Below are 26210 nucleotides of genomic sequence, written 5' to 3' on the forward strand. Positions count from 1 at the left end.
TTTGTGAGCAGTTTTCAGCTGCGATGGACTCCTGCAACCCTATACCAGCAAAATGGAGTTTGGGAGGGCTATATACAGCCCTCCTGAGCTCAGTTTTCACTAGCAGAGGCACTGCGGGCTGGTCCTTTGCCGTTTCCAGGGTGGCCTAATGGGCCACATCTAAGTACCCTGCAGGCTGGGAAACCCCCCCCCCTCCCAGGGCCTTGAGATGGATACCCCTGGCATGTGGCGTTGTGTAAGATTAGAGGAGATGCTGATACATGAGAGCACTGCTTCCTGACATGGCAACTATTTCCCTTTCATCTGAAATTTAAAACTTGAGTCTTCTCAATGCAAAAACTCCCAAAAGCTTGCAAACAATCTTGGTTTAATAAAATTAAAGCTGTAATATATTAAACTTTGTTTAATAATGTAAAGGAAAAAAAAACCCAGCCATCGTGTGACTGTCCTTATGAAACGTTAAGAGTAGGTAAGTGAAAGAGAAATCATCCAAGTTACAATCCACAATAGCGAAAACACACCATTTCAGCATCATCCTGAAAGCCAAACACAGAAATGGGAAAAAATGTTTTTATATGCAAAATAATCCCTGAGTGGAAAAGAATGACTTTGGAAAAAATCATGCAATTCTATAGGGAGTTCCAGGCAAAGTATCTGAAGTGGAAGGGGGGGGTGTTAATCTGAGCATTGTAAGCAGACCAATTAATCAGAATGTTCTTTTGCTTGTATTAAAATGTCCAAGTTAAATGCAGGTGTTAAAAGAATATTTTTCCCCTCCTAGGAGACCCTGGGCATCTAGGAGTGGGAGGAGACCATTACCACCACACTTAATGTGCATCAGTCATGAGTGATAGAGATCACATCATCACAGTAATTGTGTAACGGCAACTCCCACTATGATTCCGATATTGTACTGCCACTCCCAACATGGCTGGGAGAGGCCCACACAAACTTTTGATCCAAAAATGCTCAAAATTGCACAGCCTGGATTCAAACTTCTATTTGCAAAATCAACAGTAATTTTGGGCGACCCTCTTACTCAACTCTAACCCATCTCTGGGGGATTCGGACTGTAACTTGGGAGCAAAGGTCACACACAAAATATCCCTCCTATCTTTTCCTAGTGTCAGAGCCTCCAGTTAGGCTCCGGACTTCAGATTCAGGCCAATTTTTTTTTATGTATCCCCGATAAAAGTATTCATTCACAATTATGTATGGCTAACCTGCAGGGACTCTGGAAAATCTGCGTGATGGGAAGGGAGGGAAAAGAGGAAAGGAGAGGAAGGGGAGAGGAAGGGGAAGGAGGGGAGGGATTGTTCAAGTCTTCTTTTGCACAACTCCCATTTCTCTTTTAACTTTGAAATGTAATGACAAAAAGAACTTATAAGGTTAAGTAGATTGCTGCAAAATAGGAAGCTGGAAAGAAGTCATATTTGCAATTTGATCTATCCGAAGACACGCGTCTGGACCTTGGGTTAGCTTGGTAAATTGGCAAAGTAGGGAGGAAAAAAGCTTCGTGCTTGAAACCTAGGAAAATACTTTCTGCTACACTGTGTAGCAATGGCCGGGCAACTATGGGCCCTTTTATCACCTGCGGACTTCGACTCCCAGAATTCCTGAGGCAGCATGGCTGGCTCAGGAATTCTGGGAGTTGGAAGTCCGCATGTCGTAAAGGGGACTTTGGTTGCCCTCCTGTGTAGTATCAATAGGCTCAACTTTTACCTTCTGTGAAAAAAGCTATATACACCTTATCTTTTTACATGCGTTGTCAGGAATTAAGAAACGGCTTTTCTTCATTAACTTCCTCTGTGCAGTTTTTTTTCTCTCTCTCTAAATATTCTGGTTGCACAAGATTGCACACTCCACGTAGGCAAGCGGGAGATCCACTCCAACTGGAATCAAGTTGGTCCCGGCAGAAGGACTCTGCCTCTCTTGGCTCCCAAACAGCTGAGGTAACAAAGCTTCACAGCTCTCTAAAGCTGTGGCTTCTTCGGTGGTCTATTCTCTCCCTTGAAGCTCTGAGCGAGCATCTCATTGCACGCCCAGCCACGTCCGTCTTTCACGTCCAAAGTCTACATTCGCACACCCCCCCCCCTTTGATCCAACCATCCTCGCCCACGTAGGGGACATTCAAGCCAGTGTCCGGAGAAGAGAAAGAGGAAGAAGTTTATGTGCCCAGTTAGTTGGCCACAGCTGGAGGCCCCTCTGGCAGGAGGGAGGCGAAGAAAGTCTTGAAGAAAAGCCATGCTGTGCTCATAAAGGAAACAGCTGGGGCTGGCTGGTTCTCGCGGGCGGCCTCCAAATTCTCCGTCTCATTTTGTTCTCCTGGGTTTTCCTCCTGCTGAGATAAGGGGGACAAAAGAAAGTGTAAATTACACGGAGATCTTTCCTCCAGTGATCTCCAACCAGTGGTGGGTTGCACATTTCGTTACCACCAGTTTGCCGTGGGGCACATGTGGGTCATGTGGGTCAATGAAAGAAGCCAATAAAGCTCAAAAGTAGAAGTTAAGGAGGAGCGCCTTGTGTATATGCATGCAAGAGAGTTTAGACTTCTTAGAGGTAATCACCCAATATATCAGATAGATAAGTAAAATAAGAGGGTTAAAAATGGTGAAACTCAAAGGAAATATATTAGAAGGGGAAATAACTTAAGGAGAATTGTACCGATTGGACACCCAAGGAATTTGTCTTTGATGCATATCCTCTCGGTGTACATAAAGAAAAATAAAATAATTCATCAAGAATCATAAGGTACAACACTTAAAGACAATCATAGGGTACTAATAACTGCTATAAGAAGCAACATGAAGTTCTAATGTACTGTGTAAATGTAGTTTGTCTAAGTTTTGGTTTTGTGTATTTTGTATGTTTGAAAATAAAAGAAACCCTGAAAAACAAAAAATCCATTGCTAGTGAGTTTTGCTCCACTCTTATGACCTTTTTTGCTACAGTTGCTAAGCAATAGCAATAGCAATAGCAGTAGACTTATATACCGCTTCATAGGCCTTTCAGGCCTCTCTAAGCAGTTTACAAAGAGTCAGCATATTGCCCCCAACAATCTGGGTCCTCATTTTACCCACCTCGGAAGGATGGAAGGCTGAGTCAACCCTGAGCCGGTGAGATTTGAACCGCTGACCTGCTGATCTAGCAGTAGCCTGCAGTGCTGCATTTAACCACTGCGCCACCTTGGCTCTTGTCAAGCAAATCACTGCAAGTGTTAACTCAGTAAGTCAGTTGATTTTGCTTGTCAGAAAGTTGCAAAAAGTGATCCTATGACCTTGGGACCGTCATAAATATGATCCAGTTGCCAAGCATCTGAATTTTGATTCGGTGACCATGGGGAGGCCTGTGTGAAAAAGTGCAGATATACAATTGCCAAAAGTTTTCGCTCACAACTGCTTCTGATTATGTGGATGGGTGAGCGAATACTTTTGGCAATATAGTATAGCTTCAAATGGTCACTAAATGGTTATAAGTTAAGGACTACCTGTGATCTTATCTTTTAAGGATATTCTGGACATTAATGACATTATTCTCATCCAGTGTTATTAAATCCTGGAATATTACATTGGCAGGATTCAGAGGGTGCGCAAGGTAAGTTTTTCCTGGCACTGTTTTCTTCATACTGCAGATATCCAAGGCCAAAAGAACTCGCTGCCACAGGGGCTGCTCCAACTGAGTGGTTTAAATAACGAACTCTCACTAGGACCTAGAATAAAAGGAGATGCTACCCAACCAGTTTCAATTAGTTGTTAAGGTGCTGGCTCAGTCACCAGGAAACTGAGTTCTAGTTCTTGGCTTTAGCCATGAGTGTTCGCTGACCATGGGCCAGTCAGTCTCTCTCAGCTCAAGCCACCTCACAGGGTTGTTGTTGAGGAAAAGAGGAGACGGAAGTAGCAGCATATAGGTTTGCTACCTCTAGTTACTTATGAGGTAAGAAAGGTGGGATAAGAATTCCCGTAGAGATTCTCAGTCATCCAGGTCATGGTTGTCCCAAAAGGTGCATTTTTCAAGAGGTGACTGTGGACTTCCTGGTTTTTCTTTTCTCTTCTTTCTGGTTTCGCTTCTCACCCAAGAGGCTGAGAGTTGAAGAAGCTTCTTGGAGGAGAAGGGAAACGTCTTCAAAGAAAAACAAGGAAGTCCAGTTGCCTCTTGAAAAAAAAAACATCTTTGGGATAAAAACCTAATGAATATATAAACCTGTTTGCTAAATAAAATGTCTAAAATACCCCCAGTAGAGTTACAGCACTGTCACTGGCGAAGGATGGGCCAGCTGCCTCTTGTTAGGGTTTATCGTACAAGTGGCTCAAGGATATCAAGCGGCAGTTGATACGGGACAGGCACCTGCCACAATCCAGGGACTGAACACTCTAGAGCCGTTGTCAGCCTCTGCTTCGCTGGCTTGCTACCATAGAAACGGGGGAGGGTGGGGGCACGGTATATGGGAAGGGAATCGCATGGCACTGGAGGAGTTATGTAGAAGGGAGGTTTGTTCTCATCACGGCCGATGTTTGGACTTGGTGAAGGCCAACCATCTCATGAGGCCTTTTGAAGATGCACCCCACATGACACCTTAAGGAGTTGCGGATTGGACCCTGGGCTGGGGCAACTGGAGGGAGGGGGCTGGGCAATCATTTGATATGTGCTTGTTCGAGCCTTTTGGGCTCAGATCTTGCTTTTCTTTCGCTGCTATGTTTTCATAACCAGTAAAAGTATCTTTAATTCCATGAACAATGGAGTCGGGAGTTTCCTTTCTTGGTTATTGATGGAGGCACCCGTGATGAGCCTAGGGCATGTGTGCCACAGGTGGCAGGCGGACCCATTTCCGTGGGTACGTGAGACATTGCCTTTTTTCACCCTCCTGAAGCCTCCGGAGGGGGGGAGAAAACGGCCCAACAGACAACCTGGAAGTTGGAAAACAGGCCGTTTCCAGCCTCCAGGTGGTAAGGGAGGCAGTTTTCGCCCTCCCTGGGCTCCAAGAAAGCCGTGTGCGCATGTGCAGGGCAGTTGTGTGTGTGTGTGTGTGTCACGCCTGCATGCGCAGGGGGTACTGCACGGGGGAGGGAGGAATTAAATTATGGCGCACACATGCTTTTGGCACCCGAAAAAGGTTCCCCATCACTGTTCAAGACAATAAGGTAACAATTTGTTCTGTTCCTCTTTGGCTGTGTGCCACACTTCCTGTTCCAAGGATGGTTCAGGGATTTATTTTTAAATACATCTTTGAGTGACTTAATTCCAAAAGTTCTATAAACAGAAATGTATTATTAAGTTAGAGAAAGCAGGCCTGTCTGGAGGCCAAACCACATCTGGAAACAGCCCAATCGATTCCCAGTTCCGATGCTGCACTTCCAGGTACACCTAATCCTCGATTGAAGATCACAGTCGAGGGCAACATTTCTGTTGCTAAGTGAGTCCTGCCCTATTCTTGCTCCCGTTAAGGGGAACCCCTGCAGCTGTTAAGCTAGCAACACAGTTTTGAAGAGAATCTGGTCTCCCCATTGTCTCTGCTTGTCGGAAGGTTGCAAAGGGGTGTGAGCCACAGGGCAACTGTCATAAATTTGAACCACTTGTCAAACATCCAAATTTTGATCACTCCGTTATGTGGCGCTAGGGATTCGAACCGCCAACCTTCTGATCGACAAGCTCAGTGTCTTAACCCGAGCCATCGTGTCCCTTTAAAGGGAGCCAAGGAATCCTTAGACAGGTTTAGCATGGAAGCAATGCCCCACTGAACCAGAGGTTCATTCTGAAGCCAAAGCTTTATGGCGCTCTCTGGTGTGAAACTTACTTGTAAATTGTTATTCTGATCTTGATTAACAGCAGCCTGGACAGGAACATTGTTCGGTGGTGGTGGTGGCGGCTGGGCAGGCCTTCTGAAAGGGAACCAGCCAACCTGATGCCTAAGTATAGGAGACACTGGTTAGAAAGGCAAAACCCTCGAGTGACAATCAACTTCTATTGTTTTTTAATTTGGGCAGCTATCCATTCTCTATATATCTACCTAATGAGAAGGAAGGACTCCCTGGAGAAGAGCCTCATGCTGGGAACGATGGAGGACAAAAGAAGGGGACGACAGAGAATGAGGTTGTTTAAATTAGTCACATAGTTGTTAATTGAACCTGGCTTCCCCCATTGACTTTTGCTTGTCGGAATATCGTAAAAGGGGATCAAGTGATGCAGGGATACAGAAACCATCATAAATATCAGGTAAGTTGAATTGTGATCACATGACCACGGGGATGGGCTTGCAATGGTTGTAAATGTGAACAGTGGTCATAAGTCACTTTTTCAGGGCCCTTGGAACTTTGAACGGTCACTAAACGAACCGTTGTAAGTCGAGGACTGAGTGTACATGCCAAGCGTCCGAATTGTGACCAGGTGCCAAGAGGGAATACAGCAGTGGTGGTTAAGTCGTTTTTCCCCCCAGTGCCACTCTAACTGTAAACAAATGACCGCAAGTCAAGGACTACTGTATTTTTTGGACTATAAGACGCACCGGAGTATAAGACGCACCAAGATTTTGAAGAGGCAAGTTCAAGAAAAAAGTTTTTTGCACTCTGCAGGCCTCCCAAACCCTCTTCAGCCTTGTTTTTTTGTGAAAAAATGGGGCACACAGAATTTGAGAGGCCTGCAAAGTGCTCCTGGGGGCCAAAAATGAGCAAAAAATTGCGTTTTTTGCAAAACCAGGCCTGTTTTTTGCCCAAAAAAGGGAATACATAGCCTTTAGGAGGCTTGCAGAGTGCTCCTGAGGGCTGCCCCCCTACCAAAAATGAGCAAAAAACAGTCCGTCACTCGTTTTTGCCCCCCCCCCCAAGCTCCCAGGAGCACTTTGCAGGTCTCCCAAACCCTCTGCACGTCCATTTTTGTGAACAGCATGGGGTTTCGGGAGGCCAAAAATGCTGTATTCACTGTATAAGATGCATCCAGATTTTTTTTTGGGGGGGGGAGGGGGAAGGTGCGCCTTATACTCTGAAAAATACAGTACCTCTATGACATTCAAACCATGTGCAGGGACCATCACCCCCTCCCCCCGCGCCTTTCCTGCCCAGCCACCCAAGCAGACTCACAGGTACATGAGGAGGGTGCCGGCCATCACCATGAGGAACCTGCTCATACTGGAGTAAAAGTAAACGATGTTGACAAAGACGTAGAAGAGGGTTGCCGAATAGAGCCAGTCCAGCCAATCGCGGTTGACTTCTTCGTCTTCCTCCATGAGGGGTCCTCCCTGGGCATTCATGCGCAGGTTTGGGTTCACTCCAGGGTTGGCTTGAGGGGCTTGAGCGTTTTGATCTACCGGGGGGTTTTCGGCGGGGAACGGACCAGGGAGAGGTGCTGGAGGGGTCACCGGAGCCACCGAGATCTCCTGGGAACTTCGTGCAGAGGACAAGTCACCCGCATGAGCGTTGGCAGCCATGCTGGAGAGAGGGAAATAAAAAGGGGTGTAAAAGACTCCTCTCGTGCTGAAAGAAAAGCAGGACTATGAAGCACTGATAGCATTAGGGCAGCAGCTAGTGAAATCCAAATGGATTCTAAATCAGGGGTCTCCAACCTTGGCAGCTTTTAAGACTTGTGGACTTCTGGGAGTGGCTGGGGAATTCTGGGAGTTGAAGTCCACAAGTCTGAAAGTTGCCAAGTTTGGAGATGCCTGGCTTAAATTGCAGCCGGAGTGGTGCTCCTATATAGTTTCCCCAGGAGAGTTGAACAGTTGCAGGAACTGGGTACTTCTAGTCTAGTGAAAAGAAGGAGAAATTCCAGTATCGAAAGAATTGAATTCCAGCATTGGGAATTCTGGGAGTTGAAGTGCACAAATCTTAAAGTTGCCAAGTTTGAAGACCTCTGTGTTAGATCACTCAACAACCTCTGGGGAAGTTTTAAATGATTTACTCCCAAGTCTTAAAGCTGCCACGGTTGGAGACCCCTGTCCTAAATAAATTATAACATTTGGGGTGGGAGAGAGGGGGTGCTGGCTGGGGAATTCTGGGTGTCCACTGGTCTTAAAAGAGGCATGGCAAAACTTTGGTTTGGGGTTTTACCAGAGAGATTTGTTGTTACAGAAATGTCTAGTTTATACTACTATGTAAAAGTATAAAGTTACGGTTAACGCACCAAAGACAAATTCCTTGTGGGTCCAACCACACTTGGCCAATAAAGAATTCTATTCTATTCTCTATTCATGCCTTATTCTACAGCACCAAAGAGAGTTGGAAGTCAATGCCTTTTTAAAAAATCTTTTCTTTCCCTCACTTTTCCCTTCCCTATTTATGTTTGCATTTCCTTTTTATGCTATATTATAAACAAATAAAAGCTCTTTTTTTTGTAGACAATAATGAAATATGGGGTTTTTTAAAATAAAAAACAGTGTTGGTGGAAGACAAAGGGAAGAAACTTCTGCAAGAATATATGTTGTTTTGGAGGAGTTGGAATATATTGTATATCTTTTCATCGTCACAGCAGAAATATAACGGGGAAAATGGCCTCGGAGGTGGGGGCACTGTAATATTTGTATTTCTCCCCCCCTTTTGTATTTAGATTTATATGTATTATGTTTGTATTATTTGTATTTAAAATAAACATTCAAAATTAAAAAAATTGGCATGATAGAGAAATACTGTCTTATTGAACTCTATCCAAATTGCAAAAATTCTGTATTACCGCAATTGTGGCTAAAAGATTTGCTGGGTCCAAATGACTTGCACACAAGAAGAATGTTTTGCCACATGGGCCAATTTATGAAGTCTTGAGCTTTTTAAATTACTTTTCTATATGTTGTCTCTGTCCACCTATTATTTTTTCTATTAACCTTTGGTGGATACTTATAAAGCCAGTGCAGATAGTCTCAAAACACATGAAATTTTCACCCGTACTGACAGCTTCGTATTACTGGAAGGTTCTTTTGAAAAATGTGCCATGATCTTCGTGTTATGAACAGCTTAGCATGTGACTTTGGACATGGAAGATTCAAGACAAAACTTACTACTGCATGTAGTACTGCCTTGTGTAGAGTTGATGGAACCAAAACTGCAGCATATGGTATGTGGTGTAGGAGGAATAACTGGAGCTCATCGCTTGAAAAGGATTTGGAGTCATCGGAGATCTGGTTGAGAAGACACAGACAGAATGCCCACATTACAGATAGTCCTCCAGTTACAACTATAATTGAATAGACCCACGTTTATGACCGTTTCTGTGGTGGTTGTTAAGCCAGCCCATCATTTGTCTTGGGTTGTTTCTTGCCAGCATTCCCATGGTCATGTGATCAAAATTCAGCTGGCTCATATTTATGATGGTTGCAGTGTCCCAGGGTCATTGAACATATGTTAACTAGCCTATATTTGTGACCCGAGATCATGTGACACCCCCCCCCTTTGTGACCTTCTGACAAGCAAAGTCAATGGGGAAGCCAGATTCACTAGAAAGGTCATAAAATGAGGCAAAACTCACTGAACAAAATTCCTCACTTAGCAACAAAAATTTTGGGCTCAACTCACGGTCCCAAGTAAAACCAGACTACCTGGAAATGCTAGCTTCCTGCCAAACCATCATAAATCATGGCCTGGACACCTGGGCTGCTGCAAACCCTGTAAATTGAAGCCCGTTGCTAACCACCTCCAATGGGGCCATGTGACTGCGCCAAGGAGAATGTCAGAACATCAAAACCCTTTTGGGGTGAGGGGGAGGTGCCTGTTGCAGTTGCTAAGCGACCCATATTTTCCTCCCCCCTTTAGAGACCTTTAACAAGGGGTTTTGTAAAGTATGCACCACCCCCACCCACAAAAATTAAACCATGTTACAGTCACAGCTTGTTCCATTTGTCCCTGGTAGGAAAGCACCAGCTCCGTGATTGCTAACCTTTTTGTACCCCAGGGGGGCACACGACATCCCCTGCCCCCACGCATGCACGGACACCTCCCGCATGCGCCCCGCACATGCGTGGCAGAGACCAAAAACTCAGCTGGCTGGCAGGGGTGGCGTGCGCAGTTGAGCTGAGCTGGTGTGACGGCTCTGTGTGCCACCTGTGGCACTCGTGCCATAGGTTTACCATCACAGTACTAGCCAATTCATAAACACAGATGTGGCTTCACACCCGGCCTTTATTCGGGTCTTGGCTTTGGCTTCAGGAGGAGGGTGGAAGGAAAATTTGTCCTGTTTTTTTTTTCTTCCACCTTCCTTTGAATATCAACCAATGAAAAAGAGGCCTAGGAGCCACACAATTTACTCCCACTTCTGAGGATAAAAAGGAAAAAATCAGAAACCCTGATGTTGGTGCTGGTACTTGGTGCTGGCATGAATATTTCATAATTTGGCACAAGGGTTTTAAGTCTAGAGCAGTGTTTCTCAACCTTGGCGACTTTTAAGTCCTGTGGACTTCAACTCCCAGAATCACCCAGCCAGCTGGCTGGGGGATTCTGGGAGTTGAAGTCCACAGGACTTCAAGTCACCAAGGTTGAGAAACACTGCTCTAGAGAGAGCCAGTTTGGTCCACCATAGGGTTAGCTCAACTTTGGGAACTGTGAACTTCAACTCCCAGAATTTCCCCCAGCCACTATGGCTGTCTGGGGAATTCTGGAAGTTGAAACCCAAAAATCTTAAAAAGTTGCCAAGGTTGGACACCCCTGGTGTAGTAGTTGAAGAGACCAGTCTAGAAAGCAGGGGAAACCATGAGTTCAAGTCCCACCTTAGCCATGAAAGCCAGCTGGGTGTTCTTGGGCCAAACCTCCCCTCTCACCCCAACTCACTTCAGAGTTTTATTGTTGTGGGGAAAACTAAGGGAAGGAAGGTGCACACTGGACCCGTTAGCTGCTTTGAGTTATTTATAAATATAATAAAAGCGGGATACAAATCAAACTACTGCATTTTTCGGAGTGTAAGACGCACCAAGATTTTGAAGAGGCAAATTAAAAAAAGGTTTTACACTCTGGAGACCTCCCCAAAACGGCCCATTTTTTGCAAAAACAGGCCAATTTTTCATCAAAAAGGGGGCATGCATAACCTTTAGGAAGCTGATAGAGTGCTCCTGGGGGCTGGGGGGCAAAAATGAGCAAAAAACGGCCAGTTTTTTGCTCATTTCTGCCCTCCCCAGCCGCCAGCCCCCTGAAAGCCTCCTACAGGCTCTGCACAGCCATTTTGGTGAAGGGGGTGAGGTTTTGGTAGGCCAAAAATGCTGTATTCAGTGTATAAGACACACCCAGGTTTTCAGCTTCTTTTTGGAGGGGAAAAGATGCATCTTATACTCTGAAAAAGTCAGTCCCATCTACTCCATGAGTCTTACGTGGCAACACCTAGTTGAATTTAACAGATTATGGAAAACGAAACACAGCCGAGGCATTGATGGGACAGAAAAAGATGAAATCCCAGAGTTTGGAGAGGCAAACACACATCCCAGAAGCAAGCAGAGAGCTTCTCTTCTGAGCCAGGAATCGACGTGGCTCTGCCCATGAAGTTACCCAGCCTGGAATTCAAATCACAGACGACTGCAAGCTGAGTCATGGCAACTGGAGCCGGTTCAAACCAAAAAGGAAAAGTCCAGCTGCTCAAACTCCCAGCCAACTATACCTGGATGATGGAGAAACTTCACCATCAAATCACAGATGTTTCTGTTCTTCGCCCCCCCCCTCCAAAATAAGAACTTGGATGCTCAAACGTACCTCGTGTCAGCTTCCTCTGTGGTCACAGGCGGGTCTGGGGCAGCCTGTCCTTGGCTGGGAGCAGAGCTTGGAAGAAGGGCCGAAGGATTTTGGCCCGATGCTGTGGACTGCTCCTTGGCTTCAGCCACCTGAACCAACAGAAATGTACCGCTGCATTTTAAAACCGGGTTCAAAAGGTCCGTCCCAGGTATTCCGCTCCATTGCAGGCTCTCACACAGCCATCTAGAGCAGGGGTGCCAAACTCAACGCCCAGGGGCCAGATCCTGCCCACAGGGTGCTTAGATCTGATCCGCGGGGGCCGCCCTGAAATCAGTAAAGGACCAGGCCAAGGTGCCTCCTCTGTCAGTGAAAACACAGCCCTCCCAGCATTTGCTGGCAGAGGCTTTCAGGGGGCCATCCCAGCCAAAAGCGGAGCTCAGGAGCCCATTTTCTCTGGCAGAGCGCTGGGGCCACAGGTGCCAACATGAGTGACATCAAGCTGGCCACGCCCACCCCAACCCCCATGGTCAAACGCAACCCTGATGTGGCCCCTCAATGAAATCGAGTTTTGACACCCCTGCTCTAAAGCAAAGGATTCTGGTTTTTTTAGGATTTAGAAAATGTGTACCCCCCCACCCCCCCCTCCTCCTTCCCCCCCCCCCGACTTCCCAGAACCCGTACACGGTATGGATTTTTAACTAACACAGTCTAAAATCTATTGAGAAAAAAGAAATAAAGAAATTAATGACATTCTAGATTGACCTTAGCTTCTTCTTACTGAACTGACTTTTAACAGTTTAAATCATTTCTGATCTTAAGCATAGGCTAACTGGAATTTCTTAGTCCCGTATTTATTTTGTATATAGTCAATCCATTTTTTCCAGTCTCGTTTATATATCTCATTTGAATGATCTTTGAGATATGCCGATATTTTAGCCATCTCGGCTAAGTTTGTTACTTTCAATGTCCATTCTTGGATTGTAGGCAAGTCTTCCTTCTTCCAATATTGCGCCACCAACAGTCTTGCTGCAGTTATCAGGTGCAGAATCAAATTGGTCTCTACCACTGTAAAGTCAGTACATATACCTAGTAAAAATAACTGAGGAATAAACTTTATCCTTCTTTTAAAAACATTTTGCATGACCCACCATATTTTTATCCAAAATGCCTTAACCTTTTGGCAGGTCCACCATATATGATAATATGTAGCATCGAGAGAACCACACCTCCAACATTTAGGCTGTACATTCGGATACATAGAAGCCAACTTTTTAGGATCTAAATGCCATCTATAGAACATCTTGTAAAAATTTTCTCTCAGATTTTGAGCTTGTGTAAATTTCACATTTCTTACCCAGATTCTTTCCCATGTATCCAACATTATTGGTTCCTCAATATTTTGAGCCCATTTTATCATACAATCTTTAACTAATTCTGTTTCCGAATCCATCTGTATTAATACATTATATATCCTCTTTATATGCATTAAGCTTTGATCTCTTATTTGTTTAAACAGATTATCCTCAACTTGGATAAAACCAATTTTTTGATCTATTTTCCACCTAGCCTGTAATTGCCCATACTGAAACCATGTTTGAACTACCTTCTCCTCTTTTAATACCTCTAAAGATTTTAATTGTAATACCCCCCTTTCCGAGGTAAGAAGCTGTCTGTAAGTAATTCTGTCCTGTTTTTGTGCTGTATTCATATTTTCAATTGCGTGTCTAGGAATTGCCCACATGGGTATCTTGTCATTTAATTTATATTGGTATTTCTTCCAAACCCGCAATAAAGCATTTCTTAAAATATGACTTTTAAAATTCTTATCCAATTTTTTGTTGAATAACAGGTAAGCATGCCAACCAAATACCAGATCGTGTCCCTCAATATTCAATATTCTATCATTGGTTAAATGAGTCCAATCACTAATTACAGATAATGCCACTGCATCATAATATAGTTTTAAATTAGGTAGTTTCAATCCTCCTCTCTCACGTACATCTTGCATTATCTTCATCTTTACCCTCGGCTTCTTTCCTGCCCACACAAATTTGTTGATACCCTTCTGCCATTCTAAAAGGTTCGCATCTTTTTTAAGTATAGGTAACATTTGGAAAAGAAATAAAAATTTTGGTAAAATGTTCATTTTCACTGCCGCTGTCCTACCCAGCAAAGATAAGTGCAATTTCTCCCATTTTTTCATCTCTGTCTGTATGCTATGCCAAAGTGGTTCATAATTATGCTTATATAATTTCCCATTTGAAGTTAAAATGTTAACTCCAAGATATTTGACTTTTTTAACTACCTCACATCCTAGCATCACTCCTAATTCTTCCTTTTGTTTAATATTCATATTTATAGCTAATATTTTGGTTTTTCCTAAGTTTATTTTAAAACCCGACACTTGACCATATTGATTAATCGTATTCATTAAAACCATACTGGATTCCTGCGGTTGTTCCAATATTATGACCAAATCATCCGCAAAAGCACGGACTCTATATTCTTGCTGCCTAATCTTGATCCCTTTTAAACCATCCAAGCCCCGTATTTTATTCAACAATACTTCCAAAGTTATAAGAAACAATAATGGGGACAAAGGACAGCCCTGTCTTGTACCTTTTCCAATTTGAAAAGAGTCTGTTAAATTTCCATTGACTATAATTTGTGCTGTTTGCTGTTGGTATATTGCTTTAATTCACTGTAAAAAATTATCTCCTATCTGCATTTTTTGCAGTATCTTCAGCAGAAATTGCCAGTTAACTCGATCAAAGGCCTTCTCAGCATCCAAAAATATAAACGCAGCAGGGATCTGGTTGTTCTTTCCCAAATATTCTAATGCATTAATAATTAATCTAACATTACTTTTCATCTGTCTCCCTTGTATAAAACCTGTTTGGTCCATATGTATCAATTGTTGAATGACCAACATTAACCTATTTGCTAATATTTTGGTAAAATTTTTATAATCTACATTCAGTAATGAAATAGGTCTATAATTTTTGGGTTGAGTAGTATCTTGATCTTCTTTGGGTATCAAAGATATAAACGCTGTCTTCCAAGATGGAGGGACTTTACCTTCCGTTTGAATCATATTAAATAATTCTCTAAGAGGTTCTACCATTTCTAACTGTAAGTTTTTATAGTAAACCGCTGTCAAGCCATCTGTACCTGGTGCTTTCCCTGACTTTAATTGCTTAATTACCTGCAGGATTTCCCCCGAGGTTATTGGTTGATTCAATTTTTGCCTGTGTTCTTCTCTAACTGAAGGTATTTTCTCTTTGTCTAAATATTTGTCTATGTCTAAACCATTAATTTTATCCCCTTTATACAGTTCTGTAAAAAATTCCCAGAAAGCCTTTTGAATCTCTTCCTGTTGAAACACCTCCTTCCCTCTGTAAATCAGTTTAGATATATTTCGAGTTTTCCTTTTTTTCCTAATCTGATAAGCTAACCATCTGCCAGGTTTGTTTGCATTACAAAAAGTATTGTGTTTTGCATATAATAAATTAGTAGCTACCTGGTCAGAGATCAACATGTCAAATTGAGATTTTAATATGTTAATAGCTTCCTTAACCTTTGTATCGTCTGGGTTCATTGTTAACTCCAGCTCTTTTCTCTTAATTTCCTCTTCCAGTTCTGTTCGTTTTAACCCTTGCTTATTTCTATGTGTTTTATTTATATTCATCAAAACTCCTCTCATATACGCTTTGCTTGCGTCCCATACAAATTCCATAGATGTACCCTTATTCATATTCAAAACAAAATATTCAGATAGTAATTTTTTACAATCATTAATATACTTTTCATATCTAAATAAGTTTTCATTCAATCTCCAAGACCTTCTTGCCTGCACTACCCTTCCCAACTCCATCCAAACTGGGTTGTGGTCCGAAAGGACCCTAGCCGCAATCTTTGTTTTCTTGACCCTAGAAAGCAAATCATTAGTGGTTAGGATAAAATCAATCCTTGAAAGGGATTGATGCCTGTCCGAGAAGAAAGTGAAGTCATATTCCTCTGCATTTCTTTCTCGCCAAATATCTCTCAATTCAAAGTCATCCATAATGTCAAAGAAAGATTTGGGTAACTTTGCTCGCATCTTGGTATTTAGGCGGGAAATCTTCTTATCTCTCTTAGTATCTATCACTCCATTCCAGTCACCCAATAGTATACAGGAACTATAGTCCCACTGTACTAATTTAGCATGAAGATTTCTATAGAATCTATCTTGCTGTTGATTGGGAGCATAAATTCCCAAAAGTAATGTCTTTTTCCCTTCTAAGATTAAGTCTAAAGCAATATATCTTCCGAAGGGGTCTGCTTCTATTAATTCAGCTTTCATATCTTTTCTTAAGTATACAACTATACCATTCTTCTTTTCCATAGCAGAAGCTGCAAAATGTTGACCAAGTTTTGAGTTGATCAAATATTTTTGATCAGTTGACTTGATATGAGTTTCTTGCAAACAAATTACATCGTTCTTAAACTGTTTGAGATAATGAAATATTTTCTTCCTCTTCTGTGGAGAATTCAGTCCATTGACATTCCATGTTAAAATCTTAGTTGTCATCTTTGGTTGGTTGAAGCATTTTTAGAGCTTCCTGCACGGCCTGTTTAACCTTAGGTCTAGCTCCTCCCACTGCTTCCAGATTTGTTATTGTAGTTCCTTGATCAATGGCCGATGATTGTGGATGCTGTTGCTTTTTAGCTTGTTTCTCCATACGTCTAGTAGTCATGCGGCTAGGTCTTAGTTCCATAGCACCTTGCACTTCTAGAGAAGAGATCTTGTCTGGTGGTTGTGTAGTTTGCTGTCTATCCTGTCCTTCTAAATTTTGAAATGGCCTCAAAACCAAATATTAACTTGAAGTGGTCACCCTCTACTTCCAGGGGCACATCTTCAGTGCCTGGCACAAAGCTGCAGCCTCCGCTTCCTACGCCCCCTGCTGGGGATGTGTTAACGAAAGAATTTTTCCTGAGTAATCTAAGCGAGGCTCTTAATGCACAGACAATTAAAATGGAAGATAAGTTTAGAGATAATAGAGAGGAGAGAAAAGAGGAAATAAAAGAAATGAAAGAAGAAATTAAAAGTGAAATAAAAGGACTTAAACAGGAGCTGTATGAGAAATTTGACGCTAAGGTTGATAAAATTAGAGACGACATGCTGAGTCTTGTAACTATTAACAGAACATATTTCTGGAATGGAAGATACTCTAGAGGTTCTTAATGATGCCAATGCTAACTTGACATTGAAAACAGAGGTGGTGGAACAAAAAGTGGAAAATGCTGAAAAAGAAATTATTATGATACAGTACCGACAAATGGAGTTCGCATTAAGAGTAAGGGGGCTGCATGAGGAGAAACAGGAGAACCTGAAACAGATCCTATCGGAAGCTTTTGATCGCCTGATGGGAAGACCAGGGACCAACCAAGACTGGCAAATTGACAAAGCTTACCGCGTTAACTCCTGGCTGGCAAAGCAGAAGCAGCTTCCTCGAGACATCGTTATATATTTTACTACAAGAGAGCTTAGAAATATGGTACTGCAAGCGTCTTATAACACTAAGCTTCAAATTGGCGGTCAAGACCTGGCTGTTTTGAAAGAGATACCACCTCAAATGTTAAGAGCCAGGAGAGACTACGCTTTTTTGGTCGAAGAACTCAGAAATCGTCAGATACAGTATAGATGGGATGCGCCATTTGGCATCATATTTACATTTGATAAGCAAAGGTACCGCCTCAACTCTGTATGGAAAGCCCGAGATTTTTATTATAATATATTGAAGGCCGGACACCCTGCACCATCTGGACCCAGAGAAAGACCAGATGCAGCAGAATTTCGAAGAGATAAGAAAAAAAGTTTTTGTCCTCCCTGGCCCCCAGAAGCACTCTGCAGGGTTTAGTAGGGCAGGGGGAAGGCAAAAATGCCCCGTTTTTCACCAAAATGGACTATTTTTCACTCATTTTTTTTTACAAAAATGGGATGCAGTGGCAGGGCTTTGAGAGGCCAAAAATGGCTGTATTTGGTGTGTAAGAAGCACCAACATTTCCACTCTTTTTTAGGGGGAAAGGTGCATCTTCTACTCTAGAAAATACAGTAATCACCCACACCCCAGCAACAATACACATTCATACTAGTCATTTAATGGGCTCTATCCCACTCAGGGCTCCCAATTTTGTTGGTGGGCTGGGGAATTCTGGGAGTTGAAGTCCACAAGTCTTAAATTATAAGTATAATCTTTATTGTCATTGTACTTAAATGCAAAATTAAAGTTCCCAAGTTTTGACCCCTACCCTAAGGTCTCCATTCAACCTATAGAAGAATCATGGCTGACTTAATCTGTTCTGTTAAGCCAAGCACAGCCAGGAAGCCATGCTCTTCTGAGGCTGCACAACATGGGAATTGGATCACAAACCAGAACTGGAGCTACGCCTGGCTTCCTGCGAGCTCAGCCCCTGGGTCAGTTGGCTACTTTCCGACATCCTAGAACAGGGGTCAGCAACCGGCAGGTCTGGAGCCATATGTGGCTCTTTCATCCCTCTGCTGCAGCTCCCTGTTGCTCAAAAGAAGCGTCACACCCACCAATGTGCGACACCCGCTGGCACGTGATTTATTGAGCTTTTCCACCCGTGTTTCAGAAGAAAACAGAATGTTTAATTCAACTCCATATAGACTAGTTTTGTGGCCACTCAGGAAATAGTCAGGCACCGGAAAGGTTTTGTCGCTCCCGGAGTTCTTTTGGGTGGGAAATGGGTCCAAATGGCTCTTTGAGTGTTTGAGGTTGACGACCCCTGTCCTAGAACGTTTATTTTTCAAGGCTGGAAACTAAGATGTGTGGGCTTGTAGAATTCCCTCACCAGCATGCTGAAGGACCGGCCCAAGGAGCAAGTGCTGCCTGACTGGGGAATTCTGGGAGTTGAAGTCCACACGGTTGCCAAGCTTATGAAGCTGTCCCAGAATGACCACCTACGGACCCAAATCCCTGCTTTCAACACTGTTGGCCAAGAAAGCCTAACCATGACTCAAGGTGGTTCACCTGGAATATGTTACAGCCAGCCATTACCTATACCTGTTGGGCACCTGTCTCCGCCCCACCCAAAAATCCCCATTAACAGGTTTGGTACAATCTAAAAATCTTGCCCAGATCACAAAATATCTGATCCTCCAAGCCGGTGATAAGCTAATATATCAAATGATCGTTTTTCAATACCTTTGGCTCAGTTCCTGGCATCGTGGGCAGGTTCTTAGAATTGCACACCAAATGAAGAGCGTGGACGGTCTCCTGCATAAACAAAAAAGCGTTCATTAAAAGTTTCCAAAGCCATCTGGGGAGCACATTTCCTCGATGCTCCATTGATGGCTGAAAGCAAAAGGCGAGCAGGGCAGACCCCCACGTACCTTGGTGAGGACCTCTTGCAGGAAGAGATGGTCGGGCAACAACTTTCCAGAGTAGATCAACCGCTGAGCTTCTTCAGGCTTTGAAGGGAGAGAAGAAAAAGCAATTAAAAAAAATATATTTTTCCAGAACAAGATTCCTCATTCTTATAAATGTGCAAGTATGCGGGTTTTCCTTGTTGTAAATTATAAACAGCTGATCTTTGGACAACCAGCTGAGCAATGACCTTTAGGTCACTTCTGAAGAGGAAAATATTTCTCCTCCTTGAATTGAGATTACTGCTGGATTCCAGTGGTTTCCTGTGGCTGAACTGCCCAGGGAGATTTTGTCTTTGGTCAATAGGCTTCCAAGAGTAGCTAAATCATGGAAACAAACACCCATTTGCACAAGAGAGTTTACAGGAGGAGCTGGCTGCATGTAGTGAAACCACAGTAGAATGACTTACAACAGTTCATTAAGTGCAGGGGTGCCCAAACCTGGCAACTTGGAGACTTCAACTCTGGATTCTGGATGTGGAGGCTGGCTGGAGAATTCTGGGAGTTGAAGTCCCCAAGTCTTCAAGTTGCCAAGTTTGGGCACCCCTGATTTAGTGACTGTTCAAAGTTACAACAGCACTGAAAAAAGTGAATTAATGACCATTCTTCACACTTATGACAGTGCAGCATCCCCATGGCTATGTGATCCAAATTCAGATGCTTGGCAACTGACTCATAGTTATGGACGGTTGCAGTGTCCCGGGGTCCTGTGAGTCCCCTTTTGCCACCTTCTGACAAGCAAAGTTAGTGGGGAAACCAGATTCACTTAACTGTATTGCTAACTCCAGGGATTCACTTGACTGCGGTACAAAAGGAAAACTCACTTTAGCTGCCTCACTTAGCAACAGAAATGTTGCCCTCCACTGTGGTAAGCCAAGGACTACCTGTGTATATTTGCAGATGTCTTTTTGTAACCTTTCCTTTATTTTTATTTTAAAAAAAATAAAAGTTACTAAAAGATCGAATCCTGCTTCTGATCAGGGTCACATTATGGCTTCTTCTGAATCTGTACACCTTGGGCAAAAAACCAACTTTTTGCAGTTATTACCAACCTAAGGCCAAACTGGCAGGCATTTATGTCAATCATTTCAGGAAAGCTTTCTCACCTAAACTTTCCTTTGATTGCTAATTAGTACCTAAAAGTAGATTTCGATAGGCCTCTTAACCTTCGGATAACCCAATGGCTTTGTCTTTAAGCCAAGGCATTATTCCTTAGAAATTCTAGATTTAAAGACTGGTTTATACCAGTACTAGCCTTTCTCAACCAGACATCTTTCAAAGGTGTTGACAAGTAGCTCCCCCCACACACACAAATGTGGAGGCTATCAGTCTGAGGAACTGGCTGTTCTGCACCTTGGGTTTTGTAGTGTTGGTTTCATGGGCAGAGTAAAACTCATTTCCCCCTGCTCCAAACTTCTGGAAAGAAATCCTTGGGCGGAAGATTAAACACCCAACTCAAAGTAGAAAGGGTCCAATCCTAATACACCACTGTACAATCAACGTGTTATGTTGTGCAGTGTTATGTTGTGCAGGTCGGGGTTCCTAAGAGGTCAACTGAGCTGAACTGGCATGGAAGGCCAAAAGAGATGGGCAATGAGGGACATGGAGCTGCACCCACCCAGCCTACCTCACCAGTGGCCTTGGGGAAGGGCGGTGCTGCCAAATAACTTCCCAAATTCCAGGGAAAGGTCACAGGCACCACCCAGCCTTGGGACATTTTGTATTAAAACCACCTCTTACATTGTTTTAAGATCTTTTTCCCCCCCATTCCTTTTGCCTTCCCTGTTGCATGCAATGAAAACTTTTTATTAATTTCCATCCTGTCCCCTTCCAATCCAGCCTTATCTTGTTATTATTACATGGCCAAAGCATTTAACCTTGTCAGTATCAGGCAAAGGGGAACAAGGTCCCAAAATATAGAAACACACAAACATTAATTATGAAACTGTACTGAAACCTCTTCTTCTGCTTGAGTTAACTTTAAACAACTTCAAACAAAGAAAATGCTGGCAGTTGGCTCTCAGTTGCATCATCTTGCTTTGCAAAGCAAATAGTGCCAAGATCATTTTGTTTTGTAGGCGGAGAGATACAAAAAGGCAATCAGAAACTATATTTTTTTCTGCTTTAAGCATTAGCTTTAGAATCTAAAATTCCTGAATGTTAACAGCAAGTAACAGAGGGTTTTTTTTTGGGGGGGGAAGGGGGGGGAATTGAAATACATAGAGCACCAAGGACAAAATGTTTCTTTTTCCAGATGACCTAGTCTATAAATGTTTCATAATATAAATATACTGATTACTGATGGGGAAAAGGCATTTCACTTTGGCCTCATGTCCTGGAAAGCTACAATTCTCACAAGCAGCTACCACAAGGAAGTATTCTATTAATTAGAACTTTCAGTAACAGATGAAAGGGACCCTGGAGGTCCTCCAGTCCAGCCCCCTGCTCAAGCAGAGCCAAATGGCTGTCCAATCTCTCTCTTGAAAAAAACCCTCCAGTAATGGGAGCACCCAGTATCTGGAGGCAAGCCATTCAGCTGACTAATTGCTCCCAAGCCAAAGCACCAACACACCCAGCAAAATGTCATCATTTTAATATTAGCAATTTCCATGAAAATATTGCAGGAAAAGTGGGCCAGGCTGCTTCTCTCCGGAGAGCCAACCCACACAGGATATTTATTTGGGGGAGGGGGGGAGGGAAGGGACCGCCTTCTACAAACCTAACATAAATAGGGTAAAAAAATAAATAAATCAGGATAATTTTTTGCCCATTACTCAGATTTTTAAAAAAAGAATATTCAAATACCTACAGGACACCTATGGTGAGCGCAGCAGGCAAAGGTCATGACTGAGAAATCCCTTTAAAATTATTGAACAGGACAGGAGCTGATAAAACTTCCACAAGGTCAGACCCTGATATGGGACACCACCAGGAAGAGACTGGACAGTCACTTGTCTGGAGTGGTGTAGGGTCTTCCTGCTTGAGCAGGGGGTTGGACTAGAAGACCTCCAAGGTCCCTTTCCAGCTCTATTCTGGTTGATTGAAATCCTCAACAAAAGGGAACAACATCCATTTCAGAGAAAGCAACTTCCTGGAGTTGCTAACCACCTGGCATTTTCTCAGAAAGACGCTGGGATAAATCACCCCTGCAGGGTATTTTCCTTTTTTCAAATGCAATACCATCCTTGCTCTGAATCACGGGCCAGAGCCAAAGCGCTCTGTGCATGCTCAGAAAAGCACTGATAAACTCACAATCCTGCAAGGGGGGGGGGAAATAACGTGCGTTCCGCCCCCCTTTCTTCAAATGCGACCTTTGCATTGCACCCAGCCCAGGAAATGCACTCTGCACTTGCTCAGAAGCTCCATCCCCCCACAGAGCTGAGGGGCGATTCACCAAGCCCAGAAAAAAGGGGAAGACGACCAAGCGGCGAGGGGGAGGAGACTCCAGACTATCCCAACCCAGCCCACGTTGGAGGAAGTCCAAAGGGCTTCCATGTTGGCAAAGGGACAACTCCCATGGGGGAGGGGAAGGACTCCCAAGCCCATCTCAGCGACCCCCCCAGGCAGGAAAAGGCGTTTAAAGCCACTTTCGAAATCCTAACCCCAGCTTCATCGTCTGACCCCTCCCTAGAAACCCACCCGAGACCCAAAAATGCCCTGGCACGCCATCCCCAGTCAACAAAGCGAAGCGGGATAGACTGCGCCCGTCCAAGAATGCTCCACTTAGGGAACGGGCAAGGGGGGGGGGGGAGGGGGAGAGAGAGAGAGAGAGAGAGAGAGAGAGAACGGAGACGGGCTAATGCGCATGCGTATTTCAGAAGCTCACCGGTTCATCCGGGTGAAGGTATCGCAGCTCAGCCTTGAGGCGCCGGACGCTCCAGGAGCGCCGGGCCGAGAGAAGGAGGTCCGGGTGGCGCTGCGCGGGGCTCTTCACGACGAGGTCCACCTCCTCCTCCACGGCTTGCCCGCTTTCCATCCTCTGCGGCCTCAAAAAAAAACAACCACCCAACTTCCGCTCTCCCACAAAAAAAAAAAACACCCGCCTCAGTCGACAACAACAGCGGCCTCTAAAGCGGCGGCGGCTCCTTTTATAGCGTCGCGGGCGGCTCAGGCCACGCCTCCCGTATTGTGGCGACGTCGCTGTGGCCGTCGGGGATTGGCCGTCGGGACGACCTTGCGCCGAACGTGGACCTATCATGAGTGGTCGCTGGACGGGAAAGGATGGAAGGGGAAGCGCGATAGGGCGGGAGGAGGTCCGAGCACGACTTGTCAATCCGGAGGCGGGGAGGTTGATCTTGGTTGGTGCTCAACGCGCACGCGTCCCCCTTTTGGACTACCACTCCCATGATTCCTTCTCACTGGATCCATCGGCAGGGGTGGAAGGGAGTTGGAGTCCGGAGTCTGTGCAGCCTACCGCGTTTCGTAACCGTGTTTACTGTTGTTATTGCTGCTGCTGCTGCTGCTGCGTTCCCATAAGAAACAAGGCTAAGCTAAAATTAGGTTGCTTGTGATTCAGCGGTATGTGGTGGGGATGCAGCCGTTGGCTTAGAACGAGGCCTTTACCAGGCAGTCACATTAAACCAGTGGTCTTCAAACTTGGCAACTTTTAAGACTTGTGGATTCTGGCTGGAGAATTCTGGGAGTTGAAGTCGACAAGTCTTAAAGTTGCCAAGTTTGGGGACCCCTGCATTAAACTGTTCTATGAAAGCTTTTTCCTTTAAATTGAGATTTGGCGCCTGGGAAACTGAGATCGAGAAGAATCTTGGATTTAACAGATTAACAGAGTTGGAAGGGACCTTGGAGGTCATCTAGTCCAACCCCAAGCAGGAGACCCTACACTGTTTCTGACAGATGGCAGTCCAGTCTCTTCTTGAAAGCCTCCAGTGATGAATCTCCCACAACTTCCGAAGGAAACTTCTGTTCTATAGGTTGATTGTTCTCACTGTCAGCAAATTCCTCCTTATTTCTTATTTCTCATCTTCATCAAGTTTCCATCCAATATTCCTTGTCTGGTGCTTTGGAGAATAGCTTTATCCCCTCGTCTCTCTGGCAGCCCCTCAAATATTGGAAGACTGCTCTCCTGTCTCCCCTGGTCCTTCTCTTCCCTAGACTAGCCATGCCCAGTTTCTGTAACTGGTCTTCATGTTTTAGTCTTTAGTCCCGTCATCCTCCTGGTTGCTCTTCTCTGCACTCTTTCTAGAGTCTCAATATTTTTTCCAAGAAGAAGAGCAACAAAGATGATTTGGACGACTGGAGGCTAAAACATATAAAGAACAGTTGCTGGAATTCAGTATGTTTAGTTTAATGAAAAAGATTAGAGGTGACATGATAACAATGTTCCAATATCTCAGGAGTTGCCACCTGAAGGCAGGACAAGAAGCAATGGAGAGATGCCACCTAGAACCTAAGGAGAAATTCTGATTAATCAATAGAACAACTGAATGCTCAAACACTGGAAGTTTTTAACAAGAGATTGGGCAACCGTTTGTCTGAAATGTTTTAGAGTTTTGTTGGAAGAAATATCCACCTGGTTCAGTTCCAAGGGCCCACCTCTCTCCTAGAAGAATGAAATATTTTGAGAAATATTAAAAAGGTAGAATATTATATTTTGCTAAAGGGAGAAATGGAAAAAGATGCCCTTGGAAAGCAGCCCCCACCTTTCTGAACAGCCCTCAGCAGATGTCAGCACTTTAGAGATAAAGAGATAGCGAGCTCTATTCATAGGCAAATACCCTCACCCAAGATCCAATAAAGATAGGATTAGCCCCCAGCCACAATAGGAATTGCCCAAAGCCCCTTCATTGCAACATCTCCATTGCACCACCTCCAGTAGGGGGCAACTCTCTAGGCTGTGCTTTGAGTCCATGTTTGGTTGAGCATTGCTTCTTCCCAGGTGCCCTGTGGAGAGATGGGTAAAGGGCTAATCCTATCATGCCTTAATCCCATCACCCTGAAGATGAAGGTGGAGATCTTTGTTATGTAGAATAGACTGGCTCCAGCCTTTTAATGGCCCATTGACAAAGATGGGGACTATTAAGAGTGAGTCTGTTTCTTGCCTAAAAACATGTTTCTCCATTTCTGATCCAGGGAAATATAATATTCTGTCTTTTTCAACATTTCATTTTTCTAGGAGAGGGGTGGGTTTTAACTTCCTACGAATGAATGAGACACAGCTCACTGACACATGGGGGCACACAAAGAGACACTCAAACACAACCATCATAGTGAAGGTTACTAAGAAAAAAAAGGGATTCCTTTTCACAGTGATTCCACCCTGTGCTCCATCCCTTCATCTACCCACATAAATTAATCATCTTACCAAGGAGCCACTTCAAACATTTTCTATTGCCCAACTAATGCTGTTGGCGGGGGTTTTTCCCTTAATCTGCTGCAGATCACAAGCACTAAAGAGTGAATTCATCTTATTCCTCCCACAAAAACTCTTTTATTATACAAAACCAAAGGGCCCCTTCCTGATTTCCCACTTTCCCACCATGCTAATGCTGTCCATTGTTTCCCTAGTTCCCACCCTGTTTTAACCTGGAGCTTCCAGATCACTTTACATGCACAAGGACTTTCTGTCTACTTTAATCTATAAATGTCTATCTCAGCCTTTTCTCTCCATGTTCCTATCTGTTCTGTTTGCAGATAGAGGTTTTCCTACTTTATTTATCTACAGTATTTGTTAAATTCCCATGCCCAGGTGTTCGAGCCAAGCTCATTTGCATTTGAAAGTCCTTCTCTGAAGACTGGCAAATGGAGATTTCCTCTCCTCCCCAGCCCTCAAGAGGCCTCTCTTCCTTAATTTTTTTTTTATTTTCAAACATACAAATACAATACATAGACTACATTTACACAGTACTTTGGGAACTTCATGTTCCTCCTTACAGCAGTTTCAAATTGGTACAATTCTCTTCATGCTATTTCCCCTTCTAATATGTTTCACTTAAGCTTCACTGGTTTTTAACCCTCTTATTCTGTTATCCTTTACTTATCTATCTAATATATTGGCTAATTACCTCTGATAAGTTTAATTGATAAGAATGAAAGTTGTGTTTTATTATTTTTCTTTTGTTCACAAAGTGTTTGTTTTGACCTTGCACTTCCCCTCCCCTGTGGTTGTAAGCCGCCCTGAGTCCCCTCAGGGAAAAGGG

At 43.8% G+C, this 26210-nt stretch overlaps 1 protein-coding gene across 1 annotated transcript; it reads right to left on the reverse strand.

Annotated features, from left to right (window-relative positions):
• Positions 1-350: 350 nt before the first annotated feature.
• HERPUD1 (homocysteine inducible ER protein with ubiquitin like domain 1) lies at positions 351-23113 on the reverse strand. Its single transcript, XM_032230430.1, has 8 exons — positions 22883-23113; positions 19024-19101; positions 18836-18907; positions 11649-11776; positions 8978-9097; positions 7071-7418; positions 5792-5903; positions 351-2341 (listed from the first exon to the last, which is right to left on the reverse strand). The coding sequence occupies exons 1-8, from the start codon at positions 23030-23032 to the stop codon at positions 2180-2182; spliced, it is 1170 nt and encodes a 389-aa protein (XP_032086321.1). The 5' UTR covers positions 23033-23113; the 3' UTR covers positions 351-2179.
• Between the last annotated feature and the right edge of the window lie 3097 nt (positions 23114-26210).

This window comes from Thamnophis elegans, chromosome 14 (genome assembly GCF_009769535.1).
Source record: "Thamnophis elegans isolate rThaEle1 chromosome 14, rThaEle1.pri, whole genome shotgun sequence".
NCBI lineage: Eukaryota > Metazoa > Chordata > Lepidosauria > Squamata > Colubridae > Thamnophis > Thamnophis elegans.